General features: G+C 35.1%; 3 protein-coding genes and 1 long non-coding RNA gene across 6 annotated transcripts; all 4 read left to right on the top strand.

Annotated features, from left to right (window-relative positions):
• Positions 1–2071: 2071 nt before the first annotated feature.
• Positions 2072–6867, top strand: LOC110663944 (pentatricopeptide repeat-containing protein At1g02150). 3 transcript variants are annotated; one of them, XR_009151051.1, is made up of 3 exons: positions 2072–2750; positions 3268–4581; positions 6298–6867. XR_009151051.1 is itself a non-coding variant. In XM_058152274.1 (2 exons), the coding sequence occupies exons 1-2, from the start codon at positions 2388–2390 to the stop codon at positions 4492–4494; spliced, it is 1590 nt and encodes a 529-aa protein (XP_058008257.1). In that variant the 5' UTR covers positions 2073–2387; the 3' UTR covers positions 4495–4831. The 3 variants fall into 3 exon arrangements, 1 of the variants encoding a protein (XP_058008257.1); XR_009151050.1 differs by lacking the exon at positions 6298–6867 and adding an exon at positions 5032–5366; XM_058152274.1 differs by lacking the exon at positions 6298–6867 and having other exon boundaries at positions 2073–2750; positions 3268–4831.
• Positions 6868–8634: 1767 nt separating this feature from the next.
• On the top strand, positions 8635–10333 carry LOC110663943 (cyclin-U4-1). The gene is made up of 2 exons (XM_021823446.2): positions 8635–9236; positions 9810–10333. The coding sequence occupies exons 1-2, from the start codon at positions 8902–8904 to the stop codon at positions 10078–10080; spliced, it is 606 nt and encodes a 201-aa protein (XP_021679138.1). The 5' UTR covers positions 8635–8901; the 3' UTR covers positions 10081–10333.
• Positions 10334–11800: 1467 nt separating this feature from the next.
• On the top strand, positions 11801–13721 carry LOC110663941 (protein FIP2). The gene has a single exon (XM_021823444.2). It carries the CDS (start codon positions 12426–12428, stop codon positions 13494–13496), a length of 1071 nt encoding a protein of 356 aa, XP_021679136.1. The 5' UTR covers positions 11801–12425; the 3' UTR covers positions 13497–13721.
• Positions 13722–15797: 2076 nt separating this feature from the next.
• LOC131182897 (uncharacterized) lies at positions 15798–17921 on the top strand. Its single transcript, XR_009151049.1, has 2 exons — positions 15798–16803; positions 17357–17921. It is a non-coding gene; the product is annotated as an uncharacterized LOC131182897 (long non-coding RNA).
• Positions 17922–18001: the final 80 nt, after the last annotated feature.

The following is an 18001-nucleotide window of genomic DNA, read 5'->3' as shown; positions in this document are numbered from 1 at the left end:
TTTACTACAAAAATTTTATGACAAAACTACCCACCCATACTTTCATCTTTTATGTATCTTCCTTCACAAAACTCATTTTTTTCACTCTCTGTAAGGAAGAGAGTTAGCAATGGCCCAAAATAAAATGAAGCAGTATGCAGATGCTAATAGGACTGAGAGGCAATTTGATATTGGGGATTTGGTGTACTTAAAACTCCAGCCTTATCTATAAGGCTTGGAGGCATGTGAAATTTTTTGGGCCTTTCAAATTGTTAAAAAAGATTGGTTCAGTAGCTTATCAGCTTCGGTTACCTGCTGATTCCTAGTTTCCATGTTACCCTTGTCTCCAGATTTTATTATTGAGGACAAGAGTGTGCTTGCATAATAAGGCTGAGCAATCGATTCAAATCGAACTGAATGAATCGAATTATTATATTTTAAAAATCAAATCAAATCAAAATGAATGAAAAATCAAATTGAATTAAATTTTGATTAATTTTTTAATTTATACTTGATTTTTAAGTTATTTAATATGATTTTGATCTTAATTTGAACCTAATAATTATTAATCAATAAAATTAAATAATTTATATATATATAATTACATATAATTCATAAATTTCTTATAAAAATAAATTAATTTAAAAATCAATAAAAGTAATTTGGTTCGATTCAATTCAACTAATTTTTTTTCTTCAAAATTAAATAGAATTAAAATAATCGAAATTTTTAAAATATAAAATTAAATCAAATCAAATTATCTTAAAAATGAAATAAAATTATTAAATCAATGTGATTTGATTCTATTTATTTAATTCAAATTAAATAGTGCTCACTTCTAAAGCGTAATGTTAGGAAGGGAGTTAAGTGAGTAAGTGTGCTGTGCAGATGCTAAGTTGACAATAACCGGCAGGAACAGTTAATAAATCGCCAATCAATGTAAATCTTGTACTGAGAAAGTAGAGTCATGTATTGAGGGGGTAAATACTTTGTATAGCTGAAGAATATATTTTATGCAATTAATAAAATAAATATCATCTTCTTCTTAATTCTTTCTCTCTTTTTTCTCTCTGTCTCGAATCTTCTCTGCTATTCTTCTCTCTTCCTCTTCTCTTCACTATTCTATTCTCCTCCTCCTCTTCTGTTCAAATTCTTCTTTCATATTGTGAGTCAGGTCTTATGTATGTCAGAAGGCCGACACTCTTATTTTCATATCATCGTTCTTTGCGCTCACAAAACTCTTTTTTTTTTTTTTTTAAAAAAAAAAACTCTCATTTTCATATCATTGTTCTCTCCCCTCACAAACCCATTTTTTCACCATCATCTATCATTTTCATATTATTTTCATATCACCATTCATATTTTGTCGTTCTAAATTACTTAATTTATATAGTGATAGTTATTATTTTAAGGGTAATAATAATATATAAAATATTGGCATATTATGTATTTTAATAAAAAAAAATTACAAATACAAAATTATTATGTCGAGTAAAATAAATATGATTATAAATTTATTATTTGTTTTATAAAATTAATATGCTAATGATATTTTAGAAAATAAATATAAATGAATATTAAATTCTGCATACATTTCAAACATGATCTTATAAAATGTAATTCAAATATATGTTTTAAATTTAAGCATATATATATACCAATCATAAAAAATTAATTTACAATTATTTACAAGTGAGTTCTATATTATATCTGCAAATGAATTCTACAACTTAAAATTTCAACATGCAAGTAGAATATGCTGCATATTGAAGCGTTGCTAGTAATAATGGTAAGCAAAAAGTTCAGTACCCTCCGGGATGGACAGAAGAAATCTAAATGACAAATTTGAAGGCGGCCTCGGTATCATTTTATAATCCTCACAGGCCTTGGCCCAAATATTTTCTCCAGCACAAATTCATTCGTACACTTGTTTAAAGCATGTATATCATTTTATACAATTAATTTTTTTAAGATTTTTTTTAATTATTTTTATTTATTAGAGTTGGGCTCATTTAGCCACTTATATAAACCAATAAATAAAATAAAAATTACAAATATGTTGCAAACATGAGTTTTATGTAACTCTCTGGTTTGTGAATTTTGAGCCCGGAGTGTTCCTAACTCTGTTTTTTTACCAATGATATCTGCTTTTTCGGTTTTTTAAAAAAAAAAAAAAAAAAAAAAAAGAAGAGTTTCATGTCATCTGCAACACAACAGCCTGTCGCTGTTCATAAGTTTCAAACATAAATACTTCGCAACCAGCCGTTCACCGTAGCCTGGTAAGATGTGTAATAAGGGCTCAGAACCATGTATCTTGTTGTAATTTAAAGGGCTTTATCTTCAAAACCCAAAAGAAGTCTTCGAATCAAAAACACTGTTGCTCTCTCTCCCGAAACCCTAAGGCAACCATGCTTCTCCAACCATCTCTACACCTCCAAAACGCGTCAATTTCGTCAACTATCTCCTACTCGCGACCCATCCCATGGAAAAATCCCCATTGTGACCTTCGCCAAACTCTAAATTACCTCAAATTCCCAATCACATGCTCAATATCGCAAGTCCACAGCTACGGAACTTTGGATTATGAGAGAAGACCCATGATCAAATGGAACTCTATCTACAGGAGAATCTCTTTGATGGAAAAACCTGAATTGGGCGCTGGGACCCTTTTGAATCAGATGGAAAAAGACGGCAAGAAGCTCACTAAATGGGAACTTTGTAGGGTTGTCAAGGAATTGAGGAAGTTCAAGCGGCACAAACAAGCACTGGAGGTAAAATAGAAAATTTCTAGTTTGGGTGTTCATTTTGAGGCATAATCTAGTTGGCGAAAAAAGCTAGTTCGATTTCTTGTTAGGATACTAAATTAAAGCTGGTTTATTTTATCCGTGGGTCTGCAACTATCTTTATTCGTTATTTCAAGTCAGCTATTGCACGACAATTTGGATTCGGTTTTATTTCCTCTTACTGAATTGCCAGTTGCTTGCGTGCCTAGTTGGGTATGGTAATTTTTTCTCTGGAGGCAAAACAAGATATTGTCCAGTGTTTTTTCTTTTTTTGACCATTTTCTAGTGCATGAATTTTTTTTTATTGTTGCTTTGCTCTAACGAAATTTTTATGCATTCTACTTAATTTAGGACAATGTTGATTTCAAAACTAAAAGTGATTTGGGTTTTAATGTGTGTGCTTTGCTTCACGGTTAAATGCTCTGGTTCTTCATTCTTCTTTTTAATTTTGTTGGAGTTAGGTTTTAATTAATATCCAATGCCAAAAAAAATTCACTTCTTGTAGGTTTATGATTGGATGAACAATAGAGAAGAGAGGTTTAGGTTATCTGCCAGTGATGCTGCAATTCAATTAGACCTTATTGCCAAAGTGCGTGGAGTTTCTGCTGCTGAAGATTTCTTTTTGAGAGTTCCAGAAACTGTAAAGGACAGGAGGATATATGGGGCTTTGCTGAATGCCTATGTGAGAGCTAGAATGAGGGAAAAGGCAGAATCCATGATTGACAACATAAGAAATAAAAGTTTTGCCACACATGCACTTCCATTCAATGTGATGATGACTCTATACATGAACCTCAAGGAATATGATAAAGTTGACATGATGATTTCAGAAATGATGGAGAAAAACATTAGACTTGATATATATTCCTATAATATCTGGTTATCATCACGTGGATCCCAAGGATCTGTTGAAAGGATGGAACAGGTATTTGAGCAAATGAAACTGGATAAAACCATTAATCCCAACTGGACAACATTTAGCACAATGGCCACAATGTACATAAAGATGGGGCAGTTAGAAAAAGCTGAAGATTGCCTAAGGAGGGTTGAGAGCAGAATCACAGGTCGGGATCGGATACCTTATCACTATCTCTTAAGCCTGTATGGTAATGTTGGCAATAAAGAAGAGCTTTATCGTGTGTGGAACATTTACAAATCAAATTTTCCCAATATTCCGAATTTGGGATATCATGCTATTATCTCATCTTTGGTTAGAATGGGTGACATTGAAGGTGCAGAAAAGATTTACGAGGAATGGCTACCAACTAGGACATCCTATGACCCTAGAATAGGAAATCTCCTCATGGGTTGGTATGTTAAAGAGGGAAATTTGGACAAGGCTGAAAGTATCTTTGACCATATGGCAGAAGCGGGAGGAAAGCCAAATTCTAGTACATGGGAGATTCTTGCAGATGGGCATGTAAGAGAGAAGAGAATTTCTGAGGTTTTGTCTTGCTTTAAGGAAGCTTTTCTTGCTGAAGGATCAAAGAGATGGAAGCCGAAGCCTGTAATTGTATCTTCCTTCTTTAAGCTGTGTGAGGAAGAAGCTGACATGTCAAGCAAAGGAGTGTTGGAGGGTTGGTTGAGGCAGTCAGGATATCTTGAAGATGAAAATTATGCATCACTTGTTGGACTGTCTAGTGAACTGTCGAATGAGAAAGATAGCACAGGCAATATAAATGACAATGAGGAGAATGAAATACTTCTCAACCAGTTTCAGGGCAGTCTCTGATATATTTATCACTTGCTTTTGTGTATGGGAGATTGTTGTTTGGACCTCATTTGCTGGGCAGAGTGTATCTGAGCTCAAATTTTCAAGGTAACTTTACTATCTTTTCATGGCAATCGTCAACTGGTCAAATTTTATGCTCATGCTAATGGCAACCAGGAATTTGGAGTCTTTGGTGTAGCCATGCTGCATAGAAGCATGTCGATATGCCCTCAGAGAAATTTATCCCAGCAATTTAAGTGACTGCAACTCATAAACTTCTCTTATAAATTTTGTATCATTCTTTTCCTTTTTTCAACATACATTTCTAGCTTTAAATTGAATTATTGAGTTCTCTCTCTCTGATTATAAGCACAAACTTCATATTAGAGAGGCAAAGTTGGATGCAGCTGATCCTTCTAATATATGCTAGTTGTTGCTTGATGACTATGCCTCCCTGTGTTATTTTCACTACTCAGACAAGAATATGGAGAATTTAAACCCCAACTGTCCAAGACTAATTTTCCATCTTCAAAACTAACATCCAAATATTTCTTTCAGGCAGGCATGTACATATGGTGAAAAATGGGTAGTATAAAAAGGATAACTGAGGGCGGAGGTCATGATCTTCATACTTGCAGTTTCTTTCCTAGTGGGCTGAGGTGAATAAATCCATTTTCATGGGCACTTAATGCCTAATACGGCGAAAAGAGAAACTCGAAACTTCTGTCATATAATATAATAATATAATTCTGTTTTCTTGCCTAATTAGCTATTTGCGGTAAAAGGGCCAGAAATTATCCTAATCTCTGTTTAGTCCTGTTTGATTTAACAGTTGTATAAAATATTAGTTGATTGGTAAATAATAATTAATTTATATTATTTATTTGATAAAATTATATTTAGTTATGAAATGGTTAATAAGAATATTTATTAAATAATTTATTTTATATTTAAAATAAATATAAAATTATAAATTTATTATATTATATTATTTATTTTATTATTAAATTAAATATTTAATTATTAAATTAATATATTATATTATTTATTTTATTATTAAAATAAAAAAATAATTAAATTTTTTTTAAAAATAATTAAATAATTTAAAAAATATAAATAAAATATTAAAATAATTATTATTATTGATAAAAAAATTTTATAATTAATTTTAAATTTTTAGATATAAATAAATATTTTATATTATTAATAAAAAATATTTTAATAAAATTAAAATACATTAATTAAAATATTAAAATTATAAATTAAAAATATAAAAATATTAATAATATTAATTTTTAAATTAAATAAAAAAAATAATATTATTAAAATAAAAAATAAAATAAAATCAATTATTAACCGATGAAAAATAATTTTATAATTAAAATTGATATAAATTTCAATTGATGGTATCATATTAGCTACTTATGAGTATTTATCAACTATCAAACTACCAACTACATTAAACAATGAACCAAAAACTCTCTTAATTGGCTAGATAATGGAAGAGGGACAAGAATATAATAATAATAATAATAATAATAATAATAATCAATATGCTAATTTGTTAGTTAAACTGATGAGCAACTTAGTTGCTCTTCAATAGGAAGATTACAGTAACTTATCTCTCTAGCCTTTTAGAGAGAGAAATTTCTCTCTTTGTTTTCTGTTGCTTGAGGCTTTTGGCTTTTTAGATTTGCCGAGTTCACGGCTTTCTTCTGCCTCATCTAGGAAGGGGACGGTCTCCTTACTAGCCCGGAGTGTGTGTTTTCCCTCACTACCTTCGGATTGGGTGTAAATATTGGTTTTGTGACTTGTTGTGTGCAGAACTTGGAGAGTGCATGCGAGGGATATTGATGGTGATCCAGGTTGTGGGCGACTGAAAGGTGAAATCGATGGTTGGGATGGGTAAATGTTGGCTCAGAGGGAGGTTGTTGAACGAAACTGGTGATAAACATCTTGAGGGTCCTAATCCTAGCTAGATATGCCGATGGCCGACTCTAAGGCTAAAGAAGATTGAGAAACCATTAAAACTTTGTCCATCACAGCCTTCTATTGGCCTCCTTGTTTTACTCGCTAGTTGTCGAGAGGTCTTGACAATGACTGCATGTGCATCAACGGTCCACACTACAGCCATGAAGGGTGGAAGATAGTGGCGTGCAGATACAGGAGGCGGCACTCCTTCCTGCACCCCTTTTGGGGTTTCTGTTGGTGGGGGCTCATCTTTTGGGGCTATGAGGCTTGGGCTTTTCCGTTGGGTTGGAGAGTTGTAGTTTGGGCTGGGTTTGCTCTTGTTGCTAGACTTCTTGTTGTTCTCTTCTGTTTAGGAGGCCTAAGCCTTTACTTTAGGTTGTGGCTTAAGAGGCCCATATTATAATAGTTTTACACCTTAATGAATTATCAATCTACGTTTCGATAAAAAAAAAATAATAAAAAAAAAAAGTCCTTTGAGAACTTGACAAATTAAACAGTCAGTCTGAGAAATTTTTAAATAGGTTGGGTGTAATATGTTATTTTTTATATTAAGTTAATAAAATTATTTTATAATAAATTAATTATAAATAAACATGTGACTTAATTTTTATATAATTATAAATAACAATTTGGTACATAGTAAACTGAATTTATTTAAGAGATTCTTTAAATTCTTTCTTTATCCATTTCAAGTATTCAGCAATTCAGCAGTCATGGTACAATTAATAGTTTACACTTTCCTATCCAATCCTTTTTCCTTTCCAAAAACTGTCCAGTTGGGCACTTGCCAATCGCCATGTATCCTATCCCATCTGCAACTATATCTGGCCTTGCCATAATCAACCTCACCTTACTCATCAAACCAACCAACAGACATGGTGATTTGGCAAGAATCCATTGGTAGGCATGCAAAAATCTTACATATTCCTTGTTTGGGAAGACTGCTTACACTTTAATACTTGAATTCTATACCATGAGAGGTCATAATCAATTGCTCATTTAATTTTGAAGAGGGACAGGTCTTAAGGTTATCCCTTTTTATTGCTAGGGTAAAGTAATATTAGAATTTTTGGTGGTAGCATTAGCAAATTATGTGGGTATCATTACCGTAGGCTGGTACTCACATGGAGAAGCACATGGGCGAGGGGAATGCAAAAGATAACGATTTAGAGATTTCCATCCCAAAATACAACTTGACAAACAAAGACTCATCACAAGACATGCTTTACTCTTGTTCCACTCCAACCAAAACATGGTTCCAGCTTTGTCCTTTTCGTTTTTCTTTCACAACCACTCCAGTCCTATTGAATTAAAACTGATAAAATCTTCAACATTTATTTTTGTTGATTATGTATAGAGTAGAAAATGTACAGACAAGGAGAAGCACTTGGAGGGTCCAACTGGAATCAAATGTCCGCTGGAAAGTTTCATCTTTATTTCTTTTCTTTTCTTTTCCTTGAGGACGTTTTCCAGAAATATGCAACCCTAGCACAAGTACGCAGCAGCCTTGACTTCCAAAACAAAGCAAGCACTTCAAGTGATGTTCATGAGTATCTGCCTCATCTTCTTTAAGCTTAAAGTTGCGCCATTGGAGAGATATTGGCTGTTCTAAGCTGGTTGAATTAAACATACATTAGGCTTAATCATTACAACAGAATCCTTTTTTTCATATAAATCATATTAACTTCAAATTTTTTGTTTCAAATGTGGGGGCAACTCTATATCCAAAATTCAATAATGTAATTGATAAGAACAAAGAAAATCTAACCAAAATTTTTGACATGTGTTCAATGATTTCTTACGAAATCCGATGCGAAGATTTTGTTTGCTCTAGAACTTGTAAACAAGTTGAGATGCTTTAAATCCTAATCAATATTGATCAAGCACATGACAACTTGAGATGGGCTAATATTGCAGAAAAAGATGGTAGTCAAAAATGGTTTAAAATATTTGTCAGCTGGGGGCAGAAGCACCATAAGCTAATCCTATGGACCAACAAAACAAATCCATGTTATGTTTTGTCACCTGAATGTGAAGAATCAAGACACATGCAATATCTCACAAAACATGGGACCCGAGAACTAGAATCACAAATTTTTCCACATGTAGTCACATGATGGGTGCGCAATACCCATCACCATTGCCACAGCAGATCACTAGAAAGACACCCAAAAAAAAAAACACTAACTCACATTGAAGTTCGAACCACCTTCTGTTCCCTCTTCCTCAGGTTAAGTTTGAAATTAAAGAATCATTAGCCGAACTCAAATCCAAAATCCCTTCTCCAAACCCTCTAATGAGGACATGCAGGTCATAATTTAAAATAGCTGAGGGTATTTTGTTCTATAAAAATACCTACCCATCAACGACCATCTTGCCTGTTTCTATAAACGCATGGTATAACCGAAATTTGCTCTAAAGTTAATTTTGCACAACAAAAAAGAAAAAAAGTCATCAATGGCAGAGCTAGAGAGCCCAAACGTGATGCCAAAGCTCATCACATTTCTCTCTTCTCTGCTTCAAAGGGTAGCTGAATCCAACGATCTCAACTGCCAATTTCAGCCCCAGAAATATTCAGTCTTTCATGGACTCACTAGACCTCCTATTTCGATTCAAAGTTATCTAGAGAGGATCTTCAAGTATGCGAATTGTAGCCCATCTTGCTTCGTCGTTGCATACGTTTATCTCGATAGGTTTGCTCAAAGGCAACCCTCTTTGCCTCTCAATTCTTTCAATGTTCATCGTTTGCTTATAACAAGCGTCATGGTTGCCGCCAAGTTCATGGATGACAAGTAAGTAGTTTAATGCCTAGTTTGTTCAGCGATTATGGGAATGAATTTCACAATCCTGCATCTTTTTATCTTGGGAATTTGAAATTCTTGAATTCGCGCTATATATATGTCTGTGCTAGGAAACTTGTGATTCTTTGAACCTGATATCCTGGATTTGCACATTTCTTTTGGTTTGTTCCACAAGGTCCGATTTTGCATTGGCTTATATTTACTCAATTGGAATAAAAAAATGACCTTCCTCTGTTTCTTATTACATGCATCTTCTGTGTCTTTGTACTATCTTCAATTGGGAGGAAAGAAATCTGAATCTCAGATTTGCACCAGATGAAAGACTTGTTCTTGTGAAGTTCTGCTAGAGGCACTTTTAATTCTATTAGAATTATATTAAAACTTGTACCCTCTTCAAGTAGCCATGTGAAACCTTTCCTTTTAAGCTAGCCAGTTGTAGATGGATGACATTTCAGTTTCACCAAATTTATGAAAAGGCCTCATAAGGATAAGGTTGGCTCGGTGGGGAATTAGCTAGTGGTGAGAGATTAGTAAATTCATCTTTGATAATGATTATTTTTTCAGGTATTACAACAATGCTTACTATGCAAAAGTTGGAGGAATCAGCACAATAGAGATGAACTATCTTGAAGTGGATTTTCTATTTGGATTGGGATTCCACCTAAATGTGACCCCTGACACCTTCCACACATTCTGTTCCTACCTCCAAAGGGAGATGATACTTCAACCTCCAAGCTTAGCTGAATCTTCGCTGAAGTTAGGGAGATCTCTAAAGCTCCACTTGTGTTTCAATGAGGATGAGACATCCCATCAAAAGCAGCAACTCGCTGCTTAACCCTTTTCATTGTAAACACTAAATGTAGTTAGTTATAGAGATGGCGACTCTCCTCAAGTCTCCTTTTTCATTTTCTTGTGTTGGGATAGGCAGGGGCTCTGAATTTTTTTTTTTTTTTTTCCTAATTCTCTTGTGTGGCTTTTGGATTATTCAAATGATTTGGTAATGTACAGATGACAGTCTGGCTACCAAAATGTCTCTCTCCTACTCCTATGTCATCAGCCTATAAATTTGGGTTGACACAGTTATTGCAGCTTTTGGGTTCTCTTCTTTTTTTTTGGTTGCCACTGAAATAAGGGACTTTGCAATGGCAAAATGTGGGGTAAGGGCAGTGGACAAAAGAATAATGTACAGAGAATTAGTACCCTTTTGTTTATGCCAAGAAATGACAATTTCTTCTAATTTGACAGTTGTAATGATTCTTTGAAAGAGGACATAGGACATGTGCAATCACAAATAGACAACTCTGTCAATGTGACCCTTTATATTAATAATTATATATTAACGTCATTATGGTAAATTTTATTTTTTCTAATTATATAAATGTGAAATTTATTTTTTATAATTTATAAAAAAAAATTTATATTCATATGAGTATGAGAAGAATTAAGATTTAATGCATTATATGTATCTAACTATTTTTCCATGGTTAATCCATATAAATAAATGTTTTATATATAAAATAAACAAATGATAATTTATTAAAAATATAGCACATATATTTATTAAAAAAATAATTATTCTAAAAAAAAAAAAAAACTGAAATGTTATAATTTTATAAATATTTTTTGTAAAATTATTTATATGAAATCACAACGTCAAAATATAATTGATCATTCTCTGAATTATTATATATTTTTGAACAATAAGTTGTGAGTTGCGGGCTGTTTTGTTACCTCACCTAAAGAAAAGGGCAAAGGCATCGCGCGGACCATTTTGTTTTTTTGTTCCTTCTTAGTTTACATTTTCATGATTTTGTTACCCAATTCTTCTAATTAGTTATTGATTATTTTCTTCTTTCTTTTTCTTAATTAATGATGAGAGTGGTGACTGATAAACTGTGTATGGCGTGCAATCGGTGAAAATTAATCTACAACAAGTAATTTTATTTGTTATTGATCTGAAATGCTGCTGGTTTTATTTTTCTTATCTTCTTTTTTTTTTTTTTTTTTTTTTTTTTTAAATTCTAATGCTATTCATTTGTTAATCAGTATTGATCACTGAAACAGACTACAGGGAGGGTGGAAAGAGGTTGCATAATTAACAAGCCAATACATATTAAAATTTACATCTCCACAAACAATTCAATCTTCAATCAGAATAGCTTTAAACTTGACATAGCCGTTTGCGTGTCTATTCAGAATAGCTTTAACAGCAGTCTGTTCCCATGCGTCTTATGTCTAAGTTAAAAATAAATAATAACTTGACTCCACCACCAGGAGGCCCAGCAGTTACCATCGTTAGGGTTAAACCTCACAAGTAATGCTCCAGTGAACTGGATGGGCCGAAAATGAACTAACATAGCACATATAAGACCATTTAGAGATTGGGAATTTCTAATCTTCCTGAAATTGAAACAACATAAATTCCTGCTCCCAACAACTGGGGCTGGCCCAACATATAAAAGCACAGAAAGGGTCCATTTTAATGTCTAAGCCCAAATGAAAAGTTTGGCCGCTTCACATATATAATCAAAACCCCTTAAAGTAACTCTCAATCGTAACGCAAACTTCTCCTGCTCCCGTTGCCTTCTCAGTCAAAAACTCCAAATACAACGACCAGTACCACCATACTCAAAAAAAAAAAAAAAAAAAAAAAAGGAATACGTGCCAAAGCAGGCAAGTGAAAGCAGAGCCACCCTATGCGTAGGCGGGGGTGGTGGCGTTGTCGGTGGCTTATCTAAAAGCTACACTACACACAATAGGATGGAATGGATGACATCATCATCTTATTACCCAATAGCCATTGATGGCTAAAGTCAGAAAGTGGACCGTTTTTGTCCCAAGGGCAGGGCAGGGTGAGGGTGTGCGCAGCCCATTCTGTGGCGCACGTTAGCCCTCCCCCACCCCACATCTAAGCGGTGGCCTCATCCTTCTAGATCTCAAAATCAGCCGCACGCCCCTCCCACCCCCCCACCCACCCCACCCTTTTACATCCCCAATCAAATTCAATATGTCACCAAACCCCACTTTCCCCACCACTTCCTCAGCCCTAACCCTTTCTTATCTTTTCTCCACCACCAATATCCCTCCTTCGCTAACGCTCTCCGCTTCTCTTTTTTCTCCACCCATATTTCCTTTCTATTTCAACTTTCACCATCGCTGCCCTTAACCTACGCCCTACCCATGTCCGCCCCTACAGCTGAATCTCCGTCCCCCCTAGATTCTACCCTTCCATCCAATCCACTACCAGCGCTCCCTGCGCCACCGCAGCCTTCCACCAATCCACGCCGTCTCCCACCGCCATGTTGGTCCCACGACGAGACGGTCGCCCTGATCGATGCCTACTGCGACAAGTGGTACACGCTCCGTCGTGGTAACCTCAAGGCCAATCACTGGCAAGAAGTCGCTGAAGCCGTTGCTCGCCGATGCCCAGCTGCGTCCCCGCCGAAGACCGCCGTGCAGTGCCGCCATAAGATGGAGAAGCTCCGCAAGCGTTATCGCACCGAGATCCAGAGGGCACGATCCATGCCCGTTTCGAGATTCTCTTCTTCTTGGGTACATTTTAAGCGTATGGATGCCATGGAAAAAGGCCCACAGGCTAAAGTGGATTATAACTCGGAGAGCGATGGGGATGATAATGAGGACGAAAACGAGGATGATGATGAAAATCAAGGTTTCTATATGGAGAATCACAGGAATGTTAGTACTATTATGAATACGAGGAGCATTCATAAGCTGTATCGTAATGGAATTGGAGGAAATACTGGCAGCAATGTGAGTGGGAGCGGTTCTGGCGCTAGTGTTGCTGGTGGTTTTAGAATTAGAATACCCACCGGAGTTAGTATAGCGCAACCAGGACCCAAGTTTTATCCTAAAGTTGATCACAAGTATGGCCTAAACCCTAATTTGAGTTCTAATTCTAGTCCTAAACCTAATTTTGGAGCTGGGTCCGTGTCTGCATCTGGGTTGGGGAGCAGTAAAGTTTTGAGGGGGTCCGATGAAACGGGAAAGAAGAGGGAGAGGGAACCAATGGAGGAGATGGTGACAGCGATCAAGGTGCTTGGAGATGGGTTTGTGAAGATGGAGCAGATGAAAATGGAGATGGCTAGAGAGATCGAGACCATGAGGATGGAAATGGAGATGAAGCGTACTGAGATGATTCTAGAGTCACAGCAGCGGATTGTTGAGGCCTTTGCCAAGGCCTTCTCAGAGAAGAAGAAGAAGCCCAAGAGAATACCTTCACCGGAGTCTTAGTATTTGGTTGATCCTGCAGACTTGGCTGCTGGTGCTGGAGTGATTCTTTTGGAAAGGCGGCCTGCATTAGCCACTTGTGATTAATGAGTAATTAGGAAGCTATGAAAATTGATTAGTTGTAGCCTAAATTTTGGAAGAATGTAGCTTTATTTTGTTACAAGCGTGTGTAAAGGGGTTAACTTTATGCTTTGTAATTTAAGGCAACATGATTGAAGTTGTTCTGAATCTCCTTCCTTGTGTCTTTGCTTGAGCAATGCTTGGATTTCAGCTACTGTGGTTGGTTCTTTATTGTTTGGATGCACTGGTACACTGCAATATAGGATTACAAAATACTTTTGAATGATTATAAGTTTGCTTTTTTAACATCAAATACTTGATTTGAGATCAGGCCGTGTATGATAAGGTTTTTACTAACATCGACTTTCTTGCTAGCTCAATGTGTGCTGATATACAAAACTGTTTTGGTAAGTGAGCTTGTTGCAAATACTGACTTACTATTCATTAATTTTATTTTGGTTGGTGAGCTTGTTGTAAATATGGATTTCTACCGTTCAGTGCTGTTTTATTATGAAAAAAAAAGTACTTTTGATTAGAATTTATGTTATCTTGATATGTTTCAACTTGCGAACTGAACATAACTGCGTTCTGATTTGCTGGATGGTATTTATGTACCGTATACATTTTATTCTTGGTAAAGTTGTTGTTAATTTATGTGCAACATGCCATTTCTTTAAGCATTTGGTTGTTTTCATACAGCATTGATCTTTCTAAATGGTCAAGAAGTACTAGGATAGCAAGGCTGTTCTATGGACTGAGCATGCCTTATAATAGGCAAAATTTTTAGTTTGTATAATTGGAGAAAAACTTTTCTTGGCATTCATTAATTTAATGACACATATTTGTATACCATGAGTTCTTTTCTGAGTGTCTGGAGTCTGGATTGAGGGCTTATTTTGCATCCTGTTGATTGGGTTAATTATGTTTATTTTAGCTTACTCATATTGCCCTTTATTATGCCTGGGTTGCACTGGCACATTTTGCCTGGGTTAGTTGTCATGCATTTTAATTTTTAGGCTTGTCTTGTACTATTATAATCTTTTTTTTTTTTTTTTATTCACTTCTCATTGCATTAATATGGTTCTGCAGAAAGATTGTTAGATCTTTAATTGATTTTCTCTAAAGGTCTTATAGGAAGCTTGCATTCCTTTGTTTGGAATTTTGAGGCACTTGTGCATGAGGATTGAGTGTGTGGCATGTCCTTATTGCTATGCTTCTACTTGTGTGTGGAATTATGAAAAATTAAGCCAATATTAAAATATATAAATTCTTTTTCTTGTTTCCATGTTAAATAACAGAGCATTTAGGAACTTTGTTTTCATGAGCAGAAGGGCTTATTTTGTTACAGCTGAGGCTGTGGCAGATCAGTGGCATGGCTTGGTCATGATCTCTCTTATGTGTGTGCTCAAAGAAGAGAGAGTTATGCTCGCCCATCGTTTCTTGTGACTCAGCCCCAATACTGTAGGACAGTGAATCTGACTTCGAGATTCTTTTTCCCTGGAACTGTTATTTCTATAACTTATAATTCCTCCTATATCTATAATATACTGGTGTATCGCTCTTTTTTCCTGGTTGGAATTTCTTGTCTCATTGGTGCCACACTAGAATTATTAAAGGTACACACTTCTATCTACCCTGGAATTATTAAAGGTACACCCTTCTATCAATAAATTATCCTTTGCCTGTATCATTTTTTCTGAAGTTGTGATTTGCAATTTGTGTCAATTTAATTATTGTTTCTATTTCTTATGTGGGTTGTTGGGAGGAAGGAATAATTGCAGATTCTTTCTTCTAAAGTTGTGATTTATAAATTATGTAAATTCAATTGTTGTTTCTATTTCTTCTGTGTATTATCAGGAAGTGTGCTTGCAGAAGTTACAAAGTCATATAGATGTTGCCTATGATAGTTCAATCCCTAAGCATCAGGTGCAATTTCTGCTGAAGTTCTGATTTAACTTTATGAATGTGGTGCCAAATAGTGTCCATACACTCAATAAATTGATTGTTTGCTAGATTTTAAACGTATATAAGTGACATAACTTGTACTTATAATTAGATCACATTTGTGACGTTGAAGGCTTTCTGTTCTTACTGTGATGTACTATTGCTGCACTTTCTCTAGGAAGCTTTGAGGTCTCTGTGGAATGCTGCCTTTCCTGAATAAGAACTTTTTGGTGTGATATCTGAGCAGTGGAAGGAAATGGGCTGGCAAGGAAAGGATCCATCAACAGATTTTAGGTAAATCAGTGAGACCTTTTTTAGTTCCATGGTTGCTTCTATTTTTTGCCTTCTATTACTGTTGTATTAGATTTATGATATTGGATTATCTTGCAGGGTTGGTGGTTTTATATCGTTAGAGAACTTGATCTTTGCTAGAAATTTTCCACAGTATACTGTTTTCACACGTTTCACTAGCTCACACTCTCTTAGTCCCACTCAGTCTTCTTCATGATATTTTAAATTTTAATCCATTCTTTTACTTCCTTTGGAAGAAGATGCTTAAGTGAATATGGCTTTAAATAATCTAATGATTTTTAGTTGAATTAGTAGCTAGTATAATAACCATCCAGTTGAAATAGGCTAGTTTAAAATGTATGTGCATTGTGTTCCTTGGCCATCTTTCCAAATTGCATGTGTGGGCATATATACTTTCTTGATTGAATGTCTTATAAAGTACAATTGTTAGTAAAACGATCAATAACTTAAAGACACTGTTGTTTTGTGCTCCTGGGACATCTGTCCAAAGTGCTTGTAAGAGCATAAATGTGCAACTCATTAAAGGTGTTGCATAAAGCACTAGATGTTTCCTACAAAGCTTTTGGTCATCATGTGAATGGCTCTAATGGGTAGTTCTGCTGCTGCTGACAAGATGGCTTGGAGTATGAACATTATATTGTGTATCTGTGTTTCTTATGCATGCAACATTGCTTGGTTCTGTTAGGGTACATCATTACATTTCATCACATTTGTATTTCTGCTTGTGCTTGTGCTTGTGCTTGCCTGAGTATACGCGTGATACAATTTTGCATTCATGTATGAGTCACTATTTCCCTCTGAACTGTAATAGTTATAATCCCATGCAAAAATTTCATTTTGAAGTCGAATAAATTTTCAGTTTACCTTTCAATGCAGAAGTCCTTCCAAGATCTTCAAAAGCAAGAAGGTGATCGGTCAGTATGGGAATACCTATTTGCTGTAGTTGGTGTCAACATCACATTCATGCTCAGTCAGATGCTTGATCTTAAAGCAGGTTATTTCTTGAAACAACAGAAGCTCATTTGTTTTATTTATACGCACAACACAACACTATCTGGAGGTCACAAATGTCTGTTCAAAATTACTGTTCCCTCTGTTGCTAAATCTGTTCCATTGTAATTAATTATTCTTTTTCAAATTCCATCTTTGACTCTAATGATTGCATTTTGGATCCTTTAGAAGAGGGAAAACTCTGAAAACATATGGATATTCTATGGAAATTGTTTGCATGTGTTTTTGATATCATATTCTGCTTTCTAGAGTTTCAAATGACGCCTTCTAATTTTCCCGGTGGGCTGATACTTTTTTTTTACTGGCTTGCTTAGTGTTTATGTGGCTTAAGTTTTGATGTGTTGTCATATTACATTTTTTTTCGGAAAATTAATTTTTCATGCTCAAAACTCGATTGCATTCTCATTAATTTATGTTGCTGCCATTGGGTAAGTAGCCTAGTAGTTGAGTGTCTACTTTGTAGTGCTATAATGCATGCTTATGGAATATTTAATTGTTGGATTTTCATTTTGGTTCCAAACTACTATATGATGAAGCCCGCAAACCCCCAAAAGGATCACCAGCAGATCTGTGAAGTTCCAAAGCATCATCGTAGAAAAAACCCACAGCTACCGCCTGTGCATAGGCTCAAGTGGGGGAAATTAAAAGGCTGAGGCAATGAAAGTTTCCCTTTGAACGAACTCAGGCTTGCTAACACTAGTTGGACTGGATCAAAGAATACTTTTAGAGAGCTTGCTGTTCAACTGGCATTTGGGTGTTATATATAATGGTTCACCTGCCATGACTGCTTGCCCCAACCCACATCAGTACATAAACTGAGATGTCCTGATTTGCCTCAACATTCAGGAGCATCACATCTTGGAGTTTCTGATAAATCAATTATTGTCAAGAATCCTATGTGTCTAATGCCTAGTAAAGCTGGTTAATTGAAGCAATAGATTTTCAATTTTTGTAGTTCCTTTATTACAGTAGTTGGGTTTTTTTTTCCATTGATAATTTCATGTACACATTCATATGTTTGACAGTAATTACAGAAATTTCTTACTGCGCTGTTTGCCGATTATGCAACACAAATGGGAGTCTCCCAAACTTAGTTTGCTATGTTGCTAGGCTACTTAAAAGCTTGAACATGGACAAGCGCCTATAAACATTCAGTTGTTGAAACATGAGGCAGCTTATGA

Source organism: Hevea brasiliensis, chromosome 9 (genome assembly GCF_030052815.1).
Source record: "Hevea brasiliensis isolate MT/VB/25A 57/8 chromosome 9, ASM3005281v1, whole genome shotgun sequence".
NCBI classification, from domain to species: domain Eukaryota; kingdom Viridiplantae; phylum Streptophyta; class Magnoliopsida; order Malpighiales; family Euphorbiaceae; genus Hevea; species Hevea brasiliensis.
The sequence above is the reverse complement of the archived record's forward strand: the minus strand, read 5'-3'. Positions and strand labels throughout refer to the sequence as shown.

Excerpts from the sequence above, each read along its gene's own strand:
- LOC110663944 (XM_058152274.1), top strand. The coding sequence starts at position 2,388 with ATGCTTCTCCAACCATCTCTACACCTCCAAAACGCGTCAATTTCGTCA. Across the intron at positions 2,751-3,267 it reads GGCACAAACAAGCACTGGAG|GTTTATGATTGGATGAACAA; the intron begins GTAAAATAGAAA and ends CACTTCTTGTAG.
- LOC110663941 (XM_021823444.2), top strand. The coding sequence starts at position 12,426 with ATGTCCGCCCCTACAGCTGAATCTCCGTCCCCCCTAGATTCTACCCTT.
- LOC110663943 (XM_021823446.2), top strand. The coding sequence starts at position 8,902 with ATGGCAGAGCTAGAGAGCCCAAACGTGATGCCAAAGCTCATCACATTT. Across the intron at positions 9,237-9,809 it reads GCCAAGTTCATGGATGACAA|GTATTACAACAATGCTTACT; the intron begins GTAAGTAGTTTA and ends TTATTTTTTCAG.